Raw genomic sequence first — 15,646 nt, 5'->3', positions numbered from 1 at the left:
CTGTTTTCAATAACGATTTCAAAACTTTTATTATAGGAAGTGCTCGGCTTTGCAGAGGCTATTATTAATCAGAAATTGACTGTACATAGTTTTACATTGGGAAATGCAGTCTTGAACTTACAAACGGCAAGTACAGGAGAACAGATGAAACAGTGATCCAGTTTAGTTTTCAGTCACGCTCATGTAAAAGTCATATTCAACTTGTTTAGTTTTGCCTTCTTCATTAGTTTTTGATTTCAGCCGTGACATAAAGCACGAGTCATCAGGACATGATTTATTACAACACGTTTTTAAACATAATAGTTTAACTAACCAATTTTTATAATAACTACTTTTTACCTTTCCCAAAGTGACAGTGCACGATATTTTACTTGTTATTTAGCAAGATAGTTGTATACAGACAATGTCCCTTTAAGTATTCTAGTCTTTGATTCAGATTAAAGTGTAATTTAAAGACTTCATTAGGTTATGTTAACTAGGATAGTTGGAATGATTGGTCAAGCTATTGTATAACTGGTTTGTTGTGTAGATGATCAATAAAATAAACAGTAATTCTTTCTTAAAGAAGCTAATAACACTGACTTAAAATAGTTTATTAAAAATTTAAAACTACTTTTATTAAAAAAATAAACTATAAGAAGTAACACTTATTATGACTCCAGATTAATTATTTGTGTTATAGGAAATACTGTGAAAATCTCCTTGGTTTGATTTAGATCACTTGAGAAACATAATTTTAAATTATTGGGAGGGCAAAAAAAAATTGACTTTAACTGCATCTGTTAAAGTTTACAGGTGTAAAAATGTGCCTTGCTGTACTTGAATGTTAGAAATGTGTTATCCTACAATACAAAGTTACTTGTCAAATAAGTGGGTAGCACAAACGCCTCACAGCAAGAAGGTTGCTGGTTCGAGTGCCGGCTAGGTCAGTTGGAATTTCTGTGTTGAGTTTGTTTGTTCTTTCCGTGTTGCTGTGGGTTTCCTCTGGGTGCTCAAGTTTCCCCCACAGTCCAAAAACATGTGCTATAGGTGAATTTGTTAAATTGTCCAAGTGTATGAGTGTATGGGTGTTTCCCAGTGATGGGTTGCAGCTGGAAGGTCATCCGCTGCGTAAAACATATGCTGGATAAGTTGGTGGTTCATTCTGCTGTGGCGACCCCAGATTAATAAAGGGACTAAGCCGAAAAGAAAGTGAATAAATGAATGTTTATGAAGACTGCAGAGTGATGCATGAAAAATGACTGAATAATTGTTTTAATAGTTTGTGATGTATGATAAAGTGTGCCCCCTAAAAGTAGAAGTGGCCCCTGCCCGGCCCCCCCAGTTACTCTGGTCCAGAACCGCCACTGTGTAACAGTGAGATTAATTGTAAATTCAAATATATTTGGTTATGTCCACTTTCATGAACTCAGCTGTGGCTGGATGCCTGATAATCTGTCATCCATTTTTTTTTACAAATAATTTGGCTGTTTTACACTAGTGTATCTGCATACACTGTCACTGGAACAAATCTTTACTAACCAAAAGTGTTTGCGACATCAGGGTTGTCTGTCTCTTAAGAAACCAGACATGCCACTTTTGTTTTTAAAATATCTGTAAAGTAATTAAGAACTTTAAAGATTGGATCAGTGAACCTCACATGCTGACATGACAATTTTCATGTTTCATTAAAGTCTATTTGGACTATCTGATGGACACTTATTTGGACTGATTTATTGTTAGGTTACATTTTTGTTGTGCCTTAAGAGTTTGACTGTTAAAGAAAAAACTTTTGTAACTTATTTTATACATTTGGTATGGAAATGGTATTGTTCAGGAATCATTATCCAATTTAAAATATTGTATAGTTTTCAAACATTTCTGAATGATACCCAGACAGATGTCACACACCTTTGTAAAATCTAAAGTCAATCTTTATTGCATTTTATTCCATAGGTGACAGGTAAAATAATGATAAAAGCCCCCTTTTGTGGGTAAAGTGCCAAATTAAGATCACAGTATCTGTGGAAATAAACAATAGTTATGGATAGATAACTGTGTTATGGTTACTAGTGGTGTGAAAGTTCCTCTTCTGAAGATTTTCTTCTGCCATAGTCTGGTCAAAGGTAGAGATAAAAACATTTCAAGTGCATTTGTAAAGTAAAATATTTAAATAAAAGATATATGTTCACCCTTTGTAAAAATATAAAGGGGTAACAAGAACAAATTTAATGGTAAAAATTAAGGAACAATTTGACAGAGCTCTAAGCACAAACCCACACACAATTATAAGAAAGCTTTTGCACATAGAAAACACAGCAGTAAGTTTTCTAATGTATAAATGGTTTTACAGCTGGTTGGTCAAATATACCCCTGAGACAATCTTTATACCCCTTCATGAAAATAAATAATAATAATAACAGAAAAAAAAACTGAAAGAAAGATAAAATGACAGATATATGAAATATAAAATAAATATAGTAAATACAGTCCCTGACAAGGTAAATGTTAAGTTATAAAAAAGCAGATGTGCTTAACATATAAACTTTGTTATTACATGCAAGATGCATGCTGATATTAACTGTAAGAAATAAACAAATTCAAGAAATTGGTATGTAATTTCTATTTGCTGTTAATTGCAAAAAATCTACATCATTTTTAAACAGCAAGTACATAGCCAAGGCCCAGAACAATGCTGTTATGGAGATGGTCACTGTGAGTCCACCGTGTCTAGTGCTGAACCGTCCTAGCCTGGAAAACCTGCCATACCCTGTGGAGAACAGAACTAATGGGTCAGATAGCCCTGAACATTGCACTGCTGCTGTAGCTACCATTGTTTGGGAAATCATACGTGATTTAACCATATAAAATGTTTTTATAGCCAATCCAGGCTGCAAACCTTTTGAATTACCACTTTAATGTTTTAAATATAAAGGCAATTTTATTTAATTTTAGTACTTTGTTCATGTGTTGCTAACATTGTACTAATTTTTCCAATAGCAAGCAAATAATTTTATAAATAAAATTTATTGTTTACCCTGTCTGTGGTGAAAGGTTTGTTGGTATGGGTAAGATTAAGGTTGTGTTTTGGTGTAAGGGGTGAATCAACAATGTAATTATAAATGTAAAATATAGAAATTTTCGATGCACATTCATGGAGAGGCAGAGAAAGAGACTATTTGTTAAGTTTTCAAAGGTTTAATTCAAACAAAAATGTTCCCTCAATTGGTTCTAAGCCTTTAAAGGTTTATTCATTCTGTTGGACACTACAGAGGATATTTTGAAGGAAGCTGAAAAATGTTAACCATTGATTTTATAGTATGAAAAGTATTTTAACCAGTTCTGTGATTATCTTTGGTTTCAAACTGCGTTAAAGTTTACCCATCATTTGTTTCTTTGTGTTTTTTTCTGGTTTCAGCAAAATGATGTAACACTTTGGAGCAAATATGCAAAATAGTAAACCAAAACTTGAAACTAAAATGGCAAAGATCTCCACAGCTACTGTATACTTTCCAGGAGAACTTACATATGCTGGAATAAATGTAAGCCAGACAGCACAGAATATGAGCATACTAAATGTAATGAACTTCGCTTCGTTAAAGTTATCCGGGAGTTTTCGAGCAAGAAAAGCTAAAACAAAACACAAGGTTGATAGCAAACCAGTATAACCCAGAACAGCCCAGAAACCGAATGCTGAACCTAAGTTACATTCAAGGATGATCTTTTCTCTGTAATAGCTCAAATTCATATATGGGTAAGGAGGAGATAATGTTAACCAAAGCAAACAGACAATAACCTGTACTAATGTTAAGGAAACAACACTGAGTCTTTGTTGAAGAGGCCCAAACCATTTCATGACATTACTGCCTGGAAGTGTAGCTCGGAATGCCATCAACACCACTATTGTTTTCCCCAGAACACAGGAAATACAGAGGATAAACGTGATCCCAAATGCTGTGTGACGCAACATACAGGACCACTGAGTGGGACGACCAATGAATGTGAGTGAACAGAGAAAACACAGTGAGAGTGAGAAGAGCAGCAAAAAGCTCAGCTCTGAGTTGTTGGCTCTGACAATAGGTGTTTCTTTATGAAGATAGAACAGACAAGTTACCATTACTGTTAATAGCAACCCAATGAAAGAGACAATACAAAGAATTATCCCCATGATTTCTGCATATGAAAGGAATTCAACCACTTTTAATATACATCTGTCTTTCTTTTCATTTGACCAGTACTCCAAATCACATGAAAAGCAGTCACTAGAATCTGTGAAAGAATTTTCAGAAAAGATTATTGGAATATAGAGTGGATCAGGAATCATGTGGCCTGTGTGCATACTTTATAATACTTTTATCACAGTTATTTCACTTGTATAATTTTACCTGTGCTGTTACTGATTTCTCCCTCTGCACATGGAATACAGTCATAACAGCAGACAGGGCGTCCTTTTTGTACAGCCTTTCTAGTTCCTGGGAGACAGCTCTCAGTGCACACGGACAATGGTAACTACAATAAAATATAAGTAAAAAGTCAATAAATTGTCCAAATTTGCCGGATGCCTTCATGGAAAAATTATAATATTGATGTACCAATCCACTTTTCCCTGCCCACAGCATGATTTCCTGATTGACTTGTAGACGTTGCTTTGAAGGCAGTGAGCTGTCATAGATGCCCACATGCTTAAACTGCAGACTTCCATCCTCAGCAGTCTGCCAATTCACAAGGTCATATCTTGCCACTGGATCTCCACTTGCATCAAAGAAGATGTTCTCACCTGTTTTTATTGTGAAACTCAGATTTCTCATATACTGCAATACCTGACAGTAAAGGTCAGAAACATAATTGTTTTATTTATTACTACAGTATTCATGTAATTATTTATTCATGTATTTATGCATTCATTCATTGCCTTTTGTGGTGTGGGTAGCTCTCTTTTGCTGTTGTTGGGGGCTTTTACATCTTTAAAAACATTATGCAGTGTGTGTGCAACTGCATACACTGCAGCATACGCTTTGTGTTCTATCCGTAGCTCTGATACATCAGTATATTCATTCTTCAACTCTCCAAGTTTCTCAGAACCAGTACATAGAGCACTGTCACTGTTGCTGAAAGAACACTGAAAAGCTGTTTCCCAAAATTCTTTTAAAAGCTTGTTTTTTGGTTCTTGATCTGGGTGCACATTTACCAGGAACTCTTTTAAACCTACAAGTTTGGCATTTACAATGGCAAAGCCCACAGCTCCAGAAAGGAAACTGTATTCCTTTGTTTCTGCAAGATTTCGAGATGTTATCCAAGATTCACTGCCAACCCACTGCAGTCCTGTGATGTTGTTTTCTGCAATTACTTTTACAAGGGGAGCAAAATCTCCGAATGAAATAAAGGCTACCACCACCTTGGATGTGCCCTTTTTGATCACTTCCACTGTCTTTCGAAACTGTTCTTGTGGATCAGTTCTTAATATGGCCTCTGAGTACTCAATGCAAATCCCTTCTTGTTTTGCTGCATCCTCGAATGCTGTGATGCCATTATTACCATAGTCACTGCGACTCCTGACTGTCCCAACCCAGGTCCAGCCAAAGTGCTTGACAAGCTGAGCCAGTGCTCTGCTTTGGTAATAGTCACTCGGTATAGTTCTGAAGAAGGAGGGATATCTTTTCCTGTTACTCAGACATGCACATGTTGCAAAATGACTGATCTGCAAGAAGAAGAAAAGAAAAATAAATTATACAAAAAAAAAAAAAAACTGTAAATCCTCAATTTTTTCTACCTTCCCCACATACATATATTTTAGGTGTATGCTTCAGTAGTTTGTCATGTACATTGGCTACTTGCTATCATGCTGATGTAAAATATGATGTCTTACAACGGGTATGTTAAATGGACCAACTAAAGCAGCCAAGGCCGTTGTGGGACTGGATGATGATTCTCCAACTATAGCCTGAACAGCAGGTGGCTGAGAGCAGGATGTATCACTCAAAGTATTTTCATAGCCATTTATTAAAGCCATGCCTGAGACAAGAGTCGGAGAAATTGCATTACAGGCATCATAGATTTTATAACCCAAAGTAACTCCAGGTAACAACTGTGTGTTGTTATTTATTTCCTCAATAGCAAAAATAAATGTCTGGGCAAATTTAAATTCACGCAAGTTTAACCTGTGAAATTAAAGTGAGTCATTTAAAACTGCAAAAAATAATAATAAATTAATTCTAAAAAATGTTTTGTTGTTTGATTTAATTTAATTATTAATACCATCATACAGACCTGACACATGTTGTTGGCTCTGGTTTGGAAGTAAAAGGATACAGCCTTAGCAAAGCATTCCTATGAATTGAGAAAATTGCTCCAATGTTGATATCTCTTTCTGCAGACAGTACAGGCAAAGCAGATTGACCTACCAGATCACATATTTGCACTGTTGCTGGAAGAAAGTGACCATGTAATAACAGTAGAAGTAGCAGCAGTGACAGAGTATTTGCCATGCCAAGTGTAAACATGAACAGCAGATCCTCTGAGGCAAAACTGAAATAGTGTTGCATTTTATTGTTAAAGTGCCCTGTGGGACTGGAATAGAGAATCATGTAATGTTTGAGTTTGACCATTTCAACAAGCTTTAATCACAGAAAAGAAACAAAAAACATACCTCTGTGCACATAGCAATACTAAAAACATTTTGAGTATATACAAATCTTTTTGTTTTTTTCTCATAAATTATTAAGTTATGTTATGGGATGTGCATTTACTTGTTTGAGCTGCTCAATTGCATGATGATCAAAGCCGTTGTGCAGCAAATGTGCTGATTTGGTGGTAACATATCAGTTAATGACATGGTTTGATGCAACATCAAAGTAAGTCACAAACATCTTTTTCTATTAAATTCATGGACAGTATTGTGTAAAATAAAAAATACAGACAAACATGGTGTTTTGTGGAGATTGAAACTTACAATGTAATGGATTCGGATTCCTGCCCAGCATAGATCAATGTTTATCCTTTTTCACATTACTTTATTAATATGATTATTTGAATAAGTATTTAGGTTTGAAATGATTTTGACTAATGAATCAAGTTAATACATAGTTTATTATAAAATAAGAATGTTCAGTGCATTTATCTGTCTAGTTTAACTATTTTCAGTAGCCACCAAACTAGGTCAGAGGTCATGGAGACCTCGAGTGGAACTGAAGGGCTTAATAATTGAAAACATCTATTTTCCTATTTGTAAAATTATGTGTTAATACTGTCTAAAGTGATTTTGATATTATTGTTATTATGTGTATATTCTGTTTTGATTGATTTATCTTTTTATTCAAGATAGACTTTGTGTAGTAAGAATATAGTAGTCTGAATGCTGTTTATACACTCAAAAAAATTTTGTTGAATGAACATGATTTAATCGTGGCACTCTTTATGCATCTAATCCAAGTGTGCCGCAAGCCTGCGTTTGAGTGAAGGTCTCGGCCGTTAGATCGCCCCCTGGGGGCTGGCTGCAGTACAAGTCATAAAGCCCGCCTCCTCCGTGTTAATGAAGGAGGCTTGAGCCCAAATAAAAAAAAATATTACACTTGCAATAAAATGTCCCGAAAGATAGTTCTGGTCGATTAAGGCACTGGTTATTGTGCTGAAATAGGTGCAGATCTTCATTTTTGTAAACAGTTTGTTTTTAGCAGTAATTTAATGCTGGGCGTGTCATCGTGATTGACAGCTGTGATTGAGTTTCTCAAAGCGCGGCGTCTGAGCTTCGGCAGGAGACTGAAGTAGACTGAAATGTTATTATTCGATTTCTGTGTTATTTTACCATGACAAAATGAGTTCAGCAGTAAACTATAGTTTCTGACATACATGATCCTGGTGGAACACTGTTTATTCGCTAAGGTCAGGGCTTTTTTCGGGCTTTATTAGTTTGCTGATACACGCCTAGCCACCCAGATAGCAAAACACAGTTCCGGCTAGATTCTCGCCTGCCGGAGACTTATCTCTTAGAGCTCAGACTGACTAATGTTACCTCTGCTGGACCTACTCCGGATGCCTGGACTCACTACCCAATTCCAGCCCGAGTCAATCGAGCCAGATGCGGTGGCCGAGCGAGCAGGCGCTGACGCATGCGAGCCGGAATCAGCCCGCGACGCCGCGAGTAAGTTATGCAATGCGGCCTGGAGCTGGCGCGATTGAATATATAAAACCCTCATATTTGTTAACGTTATTACATCCATTTGTGTTGATATGACAGCAAACGCATGCTGAGAAGTTCGGGGGGCGTGGTTGATTTTACATAAAGCGTTTGGTTGGAAGCCCGACTCTGCTCATTTTCGCGGCTCCTCCTCTGGCTCCATCAGACAATCCTTCTGCGCATGTCAAGGCTCCAATTTCAGCAGTCTTTTGCGACAGTTTGTGCCCGTCAAGCAGGCGTTTTGCCCTCAAGGCGTTCAATGGGAAAAAGGGCTGTCGCGTCGTCCATATTTTTTACAGTCATTGATCTAATCCAATCAAGTAAACCTGAACTGCTTTGAACATGTTGTATGAACACAAAGCACATTTGTAGATAAAAAATGGTTTTAATATGTCAGTCTAACTTCTTTGCAACTAATTGACTCAAAATGTTTGTATTGTGTTATTCTAATTAAAATGATTAGCTTACCCAATTCACCTGTACCACATTACTTTGGACTGTGGGGGAAACCGGAGCACCCCGAGGAAACCCACGCGAAGGCATGGAGAACATACAAACTCCACACAGAAACACCAACTGAGCCGAGGTTCTAACCATCGACCCAGCGACCTTCTTGCTGTGTGGTGAACGTGCTACCCACTGCGCCACTGCCTCGCCCTGTTGTTTAAATTACATTTTTTAAATTACAATACTATGAAGCAAGATTTAAAATTAAATAATTCAACACAAAAAGGACAGAAAACATGTTATATATATATATATATATATATATATATATATATATATATATAATTTCTTTTGTGACACCAATCACATTTAATTATATTCTGATACAAAATGTTATATAATATCCAAAATTGTAATATGTAATATAAAATAACCAACAAAATAACCTTGGCTCTTAAGAAAACTAATCCCCAAGCAATACCTGTAGGACGTTAACATCATTTTTTTTACCAATTGAGTTTAAACAGCTTTCTTCACTTTAGTACTCCTATTCAAATGTAAAAGTATAAAATGTATAGGAAACATATAGCCAACAACATAACATGCATAACATTCAAGCTCTTGGGAAAACCAATTCCCAAACTGTGCCGAAAACACGCGGTGATACTTCTTGTTGTTTTCGTATGGTGACATCCAAACGCACTACCGCCACCTACTGATATGCGTGAAGTGACTCTCCAGAGTGAGAGTTGTCGATTTGAAGCGTCTCAGTCTCATTGAATCAACATGTTCTGATCAAATTCATTTGATTATTTCTTGATTCAGTTTCAAATAACATGAATTAATCATTTAACATACGTAAACTTGATTTGTTTTTTTCAATCTGACAAATTTTTATTTTGTAAATCCAATACATGCCTAGTTGATTTTTTTGAGTGTACCAGTTTTAAACTTGTTTGATAAGACAGCTGAGAGTACGAAGAAACAACCTTGGGTTTTTATAACAGATTACACAGTCTCTTGTGTGTGTATATGTATTGTGAGTGTTAAAGCTGGCTTCTGCTGATGAAACTGAAAAAAAATCTAAAGTAAACTTTATTTATCTGAATCTCTGACTCTGGCTCTTTGTCATCTGATAGAATGGTTATTCTTTGAATTGAAACTGTAAATTATCCCTACAAATGTAAATAATTCTACGTTATATTCAGGAAGCCTGACATGCAAGCAAAAACTGTGGTGTACCATGTTCTTTAAATGAAAACGCTTTTGAAATTACACTAAAAGAAGAGAGTATATATAGTTTTGCTTGATTTAATTGCTTCTTGTCCTTGTGTCCTTCACTCAAACCATGAAGGAGTGTAGCCAGGGCTTAATTTGTACCAGAACAAGCCAGATCCGGCACCTCTAAAAACTGATCTGGCACCTCATTTTACTGATCTCCCTCCTCATGCACCATTGAAAAAAATGCTCTGCAGAATTGTAGCTTGCATAAACTTAATTTTAAAAACTCATATAATTAATCACAATATCAATAACTTAGAATGTAACTTAATATTTAAAATAGCTGTAAACATGCAAAAAAATCTGTGCTTAATTTGAAATGTAAAACAATGGCTAAAATACAGATATAAGAAATTATTTTAAACATAGTACACCAACAATGTCCAAAACAAAACAGGCTAAAATTATAAGCTGTAGATGATAGCAAGGGTTCAAATACACCTGTTGACAAAAAAGATGAACCAATCTGTGATGAACAGAAAAAGTTGATCAGGGTCGTGCACAGGGGGGTGGCCCGGTGGGTGGAGTTACTGCCCCTCTGCACTCATTGACTGAGGTCCCCTTCTCAACAGACACTTGCTCAATCGCCCCCCTAACAGCCATTTTTAATGCAAGCTATTTTTTTTTTTTTATTATGCTTGAGCATCTTCTTTCTCCTAGGTGCTAATGTGCTTTTATCTTCTTAGTCACGCTCGTGGCGATTTCAGGGCCAGGTGATTACCAGACCTGTTTACTTGTCCCAAAAACGCCTATTGCCAGCTGTTTTATTCCCTGACCGAGGCCCCCCTCAACACAGATGCGCTGGCTCACAGCTAGCCACTGGGCATGCGCAAATACGCGTTTCCCCCAGTGAGCTTAATTGCACAGACGCTGTGCAAAGTCAGAGAGGACAAGCAGCAGGTCTTGTTTGTTGCGCCTCTCTGACCCAACCCTATTCTCTCCCTGGGACGGAGCACCCTCTGGCACCCGCGCACAGATCTCTGGAACCTCCAAATGTGGTCCAGAGCGTGGAAGACTTAGGTGACTTACCGGCGTCAGTACATAACACCATCACTCAGGCTTGAGCACCCTCTACGAGTCATGCCTACGATCTGAAATGGAGTTTATTCTCTGAGTGGTGCGCTTCTCACTGAGAAGTCTCCTGAACTTGCCCCCCTCTTATGCCCTTTTGGGATCTCTCTGCAGTCCTGTCTCTTAATATTCTGTCAATGAAAATGAAGACAGCTCTGCTGATTGTGTTGGCATCGTTCAAGCGAATCTGGGATTTGGTGGCATTTTCAGTCAGCAAATCGTGCCTGGATTTTGTGCTGGCTTACTCTCACGCCATTCTGATACCCGATCCTGAGACCTCTTTTAACAGATATCTGCAGGCTGTCAACACCCAACACATTCGCCAGGCTTTATATCTTCTAGTGGAGCCTGTTCCCTCCTCATTATTGGGTAACCCCAATCAATCGGGAGATAATTAAGTTCGGTGTCAACAAAAACTTACTGTTCCATGCTAGATAACCAGGACATACATGTGCCATACATACATACATACATTTTTATTTTACTAGTGATTTTTCCCACTCAGGTAAACCCTAGAGCAGGGGTGCTCAATCCTGTTCCTGGAGATCTACCTTCCTTTCAGATTTCAGTTGTTACCCATATCAAACACACCTGCCTGTAATTATCAAGTGGTGTTCAGGTCCTAATTAATTGGTTCAGGTGTGTTTGATATGGGTAGCAACTGAAATCTGCAGGAGGGTAGATCTCCAGGAACAGGATTGAGCACAACTGCCCTAGAGAATTCCTCCGAGGCCCCCAGCACTCGACTCAGCAGAGTTGTCGAGTACCTGGCTCAGTGTAATGTCTGGTATGTGTCACAATCAAAAAAAAATCTTAGAGGATCCAATTGCAAGTGTACACAGGAAAAACACCAGAGTCATTTTTCAGAGTTATATTTTTTTTACTCAAAAGTAGTTGTTTTTGGTCTATTTTGAGTGTTCAGAGTAAAATGTGTCAGTAGAGTGGGAGCAAAATTACAGAGTATTTTTTAACAATCCTGCCAGAGTCCCCGTGCACCATTAAGGAACAATGAAAACAGCATAAAATTTGTGGACATTTCATAAATTAAATTTATATGGGAAATACACCACATTATAATTTAAAAGAGACTACAGTCATACTGCCAGCTGTGAAATGTTACCTATAATGAAGACCTATTTACAGTCAGATTTATAAATGAAAGTCATTCTCTTCAAATTTGAGTTGAACTTTATAGACGCTCCCTAAACATACATAGTCTATATAGGTTAAATGTATTGTTTTAGGTTTGGCAAAACGGCGAAAAACTTTTAAAGTTTGCAGCACAGATGACAACAAAAGTATGTTCTAATAAAATTGTATCCACATGACGGAAAACGTGTGAAGGACGTGACGTTTGTAACTCCTCCCTAAACTGCCCAGCTTGAGAAGTTTCTATTCTCCGCCATAACTTCGTCACGGTCTTTGATCGGACCTGCTTTCGGAGGAAACGTACGCTCCTGCTGGATATAAAGTAAGTAAGGTTACAATGTCTTAATATTCATTTTAATAGTATCTGTATATACATGTTTTTCCGTTTTGGATATATTTTTCAACTATGGCAGGATGTGTGGAGCGCCTTTTCAACGGTCATCGGACGTTCAAATGTTTGCAGGGAACCTAAGACCTAAGGCTTGTTAAAACTAAGATAAATCTTGAGAAATTGCTAGTTACTAGTTAGGTGCCTATCAAAAGTTTGTCCACTAACGTTAAACTAAATGATGAGCTGCTCGAGATGTGGGCCACATGTAATTGACTCTATGAAGAGCCAACGTTATGATAAAGCTAACTTAGCATTAAAAGAATCGATTAAAGCCATTTGTACGTTACGTCATGTGTTCGAACTAAGAATAATCTTGAATAAAAATCTGCTTATAGATTATAAACATGAGTTGATACCAGTGAAAAAAGTTAGGTGCCTATTAAATATTTGTCCGCTAACTTGAAACTTGACTTGAAATTTAACATGCAGCTCGACTTGTGGGCCACATGTACTTGACTCTATAAAGAGTCAACGTTGTTAACGTTAGCCGTTAATAAATAGATGACGGTGCTTTTATGCGTTAGAAATAAAAGTATTGTTAATCCTAAATAAATATCTGCCAATATTAAGTTTAATTGTTAATTGATATCAATGAAACCAGCTTACGTAGGTGCCTATCAAATGTTTGTCCATTACATTAATGTAAATCTAACGTTGGGAGATGGAAGGTTCGAGTTGTGGGCCACATGTATTTTACTCTATAGAGAGTTAATGTTAAGTTACATTAACGTTAGTCGCTGATTTCATTGCATTCTAAATTCAGAACGTGGATGTTTCAATTTAAAATTCACCTTTTTGTAAACACTAATGATATGAAAATTGATAAACTTCAATGTAGTTTGCATGTAGTTTAATCTGGCCTTTTATTATTGAAATGTTAAGTATTTAAAAGAACAATATTTTACCATAACTTACATTTAGCAAAGTAAAAAATATGGTTGGGGGATTAAAAAAAAAGTTTGAAATGGGTTGTTACAGTAATTAAATGTTCATTTTATATAGTGTACGGGTTAGCTTATAAACATTCTATATACTGTATATGTAACTATTTGATTAATTCCTGAAAATAAAAGACTTTAGTTTATTTTTGTTAATTTCTTATTTTTAAAATTGCATCCATCATTAAAAAAATATAAAAGCACAGTCAAACTATAAGTCATATTTTGTGAAGCAATAATGAGCAATCTTTTCATCTGACCATGTTGTTCTTCATCTTATCCCCTTATGTTTAACATCATCTTTCTGGTCCCTTTAGGATGCAAACCAACGTTGTCAAAGTGAAGTTTAGAGAAATGAAGAAATATGTGTTTTCTTCAGATCCTTTCACATTTGAGACATTTTTGGAATGTGGTAAGATATAACAAACTTTCACATTGTTTACATTAATATGTTTTCACTGAAAATTATTTGTTATAATAATACAGGGTGTCCGCAGAAGTTTTTAAAATTCTTAAATCTTATAGTATAAAAATAAGATCTTAATTAGTCTTAAAATGTCTTAAATCTGTGTTTCAGAGGACTTAAAAATGCAATCAAGCCGACCCCATAAGCAAGATTTGGTTTCTTTTTGAAATATGCTTAAATCTTACAATCTATTATAACACATAACAACAGGTGGAACCAAAGTTCATTTATAGTCTTTGGCAGAACCCAATAAAATACACTCTCGCTGGGATTCTATTTATGTAATTAAAGTTTGCTGGAATTTTGCCTATATAAACAGTTTGCTGGAGTTTCACTCTATAATAGCTTATAACAGCTGTAGTAACGTGTACATTAACAAATAAAGAAAGAGATGCACCAAGGTCTGGACTCTGGGATTTTTTTGCATGAGCTTGACTGATGGCAGCGCTTAGTGTTGTTATAGAAACACCTGCAGACACTTACAGCCACGTATAATGTGTCTATGGTGCTAATAATGCAGTTTGGTGAAACACATGTAACATTTAGGATAGTCAATTAAGTTATTCATTAGTTAAGGATGCTGCATGCTTTTTTCTGTCGCAAATTCTGCACCATAAAGTTGGTCTTAAATTTCATTCTGCGTGGTATTAAAAATTTGTGTTAAAAATAACTTTTAAAAACCTGCAGGTACCCTGTAATATTTGTATAATCTTATAATATGTAAATATGACTTTTACTTACTTTAACTTTACTGCCCTTTGTCTATTTGCCAATTGTGTGTCTTTAGTTTCCAAGAAATTTGATCTTCCAACAATGGACATTAAAGTCTTTGATGACACAAAGACAGAAGTTGACGAGGAAGCATTTGAGCATCTGCTGACATGACCAGACATTGGAGTCCTAGAAATTGTCATCCCAGCAAGTCTGGATGGTAAATTTATTGTCATGCTTATCAAGTTTTGTTTATTATCAGCAATGATCACTATTTCTGTTTTGCATAATCTAATATATCTTTTGGACCAACTGTCAGTATCTGTAAAGTATACCATCAGAGTAGTAAGAACATATAATGAGACCACTTTTTTTACAGATACTTTAAGCTCAAGCTCACTAGGAGAAACTGAGTGCACATCAGAGTCTGATGACACAGCAATGCTAAGCCCTCCACAAAAAAAACAAGCTAAAGACCGTCATCTTGGCCAAGTAGGAGTTACACATTTTGCCTCTGATTTAAATGTATTTATATGATGATTAACAAGTGAAGATATTAAGCTAAAATATATACTTCTCAGTTGTTAATTTCTTGTATTTGCTCAAAATCACATTCGCCCTCAAGATGATTTCAGGATATTCTTAGGAACAGCCCTGGAGTAGAGAAAGTCATCAATGAATACTCTCGTACCAGAAGTCTGTCAGATTCACGAAGATGTGACATGGTCAAAATATTAGTTGCGCATTTGACAAATGAACATGGGTAAGTTTTTTATAAGGTAATTTATAAATAGATGTTTATGGTGTTTGTGTTATAATTGGTTTGTTTATGTTTGTGTGTAGAACAAGACCTTCTCAACGTTTGAAGGAAGAATATGCAAAGGGAATCATCTCCCTATTCCCACTTTTAGCTGACCCCATGAGTAAGCGTGGTTATGTAAGTATTTGTTACTTGTCAGTCTTTTAAATTACAGGAGGAGTATATACCTTTTTATTACAAAGTAAACATGATCTATTTTTATAATGATCTATGTATAACT

At 36.1% G+C, this 15,646-nt stretch overlaps 1 protein-coding gene and 1 long non-coding RNA gene across 3 annotated transcripts; one reads left to right on the top strand and one right to left on the bottom strand.

The window, feature by feature from the left end:
- Positions 1–1,887: 1,887 nt before the first annotated feature.
- On the bottom strand, positions 1,888–7,520 carry olfcd2 (olfactory receptor C family, d2). 2 transcript variants are annotated; one of them, XM_073929552.1, is made up of 6 exons: positions 6,247–7,520; positions 5,846–6,137; positions 4,892–5,677; positions 4,572–4,799; positions 4,365–4,488; positions 1,888–2,749 (listed from the first exon to the last, which is right to left on the bottom strand). In XM_073929552.1, exons 1-6 carry the CDS (start codon positions 6,582–6,584, stop codon positions 2,580–2,582), a joined length of 1,938 nt encoding a protein of 645 aa, XP_073785653.1. In that variant the 5' UTR covers positions 6,585–7,520; the 3' UTR covers positions 1,888–2,579. The 2 variants fall into 2 exon arrangements, with proteins under 2 accessions (XP_073785653.1, NP_001074079.1); NM_001080610.1 differs by lacking the exon at positions 1,888–2,749 and adding an exon at positions 3,350–4,248 and having other exon boundaries at positions 6,247–6,464.
- A 5,000-nt stretch (positions 7,521–12,520) lies between these two features.
- On the top strand, positions 12,521–15,098 carry LOC141378720 (uncharacterized). The gene is made up of 3 exons (XR_012393960.1): positions 12,521–13,841; positions 14,683–14,826; positions 14,986–15,098. It is a non-coding gene; the product is annotated as an uncharacterized lncRNA (long non-coding RNA).
- The last annotated feature ends 548 nt before the right edge of the window (positions 15,099–15,646 follow it).

This window comes from Danio rerio, chromosome 18 (genome assembly GCF_049306965.1).
Source record: "Danio rerio strain Tuebingen ecotype United States chromosome 18, GRCz12tu, whole genome shotgun sequence".
Classification (NCBI taxonomy): Eukaryota; Metazoa; Chordata; class Actinopteri; order Cypriniformes; family Danionidae; genus Danio; species Danio rerio.
Note: the sequence above shows the minus strand (reverse complement) of the source record. Positions and strands in the feature narration are given on the sequence as shown.

Excerpts from the sequence above, each read along its gene's own strand:
- olfcd2 (NM_001080610.1), bottom strand. The coding sequence starts at position 6,464 with ATGGCAAATACTCTGTCACTGCTGCTACTTCTACTGTTATTACATGGT. Across the intron at positions 6,138-6,246 it reads GAGCCAACAACATGTGTCAG|GTTAAACTTGCGTGAATTTA; the intron begins GTCTGTATGATG and ends TTAATTTCACAG. Across the intron at positions 4,800-4,891 it reads AGCTACCCACACCACAAAAG|GTATTGCAGTATATGAGAAA; the intron begins GCAATGAATGAA and ends CTTTACTGTCAG.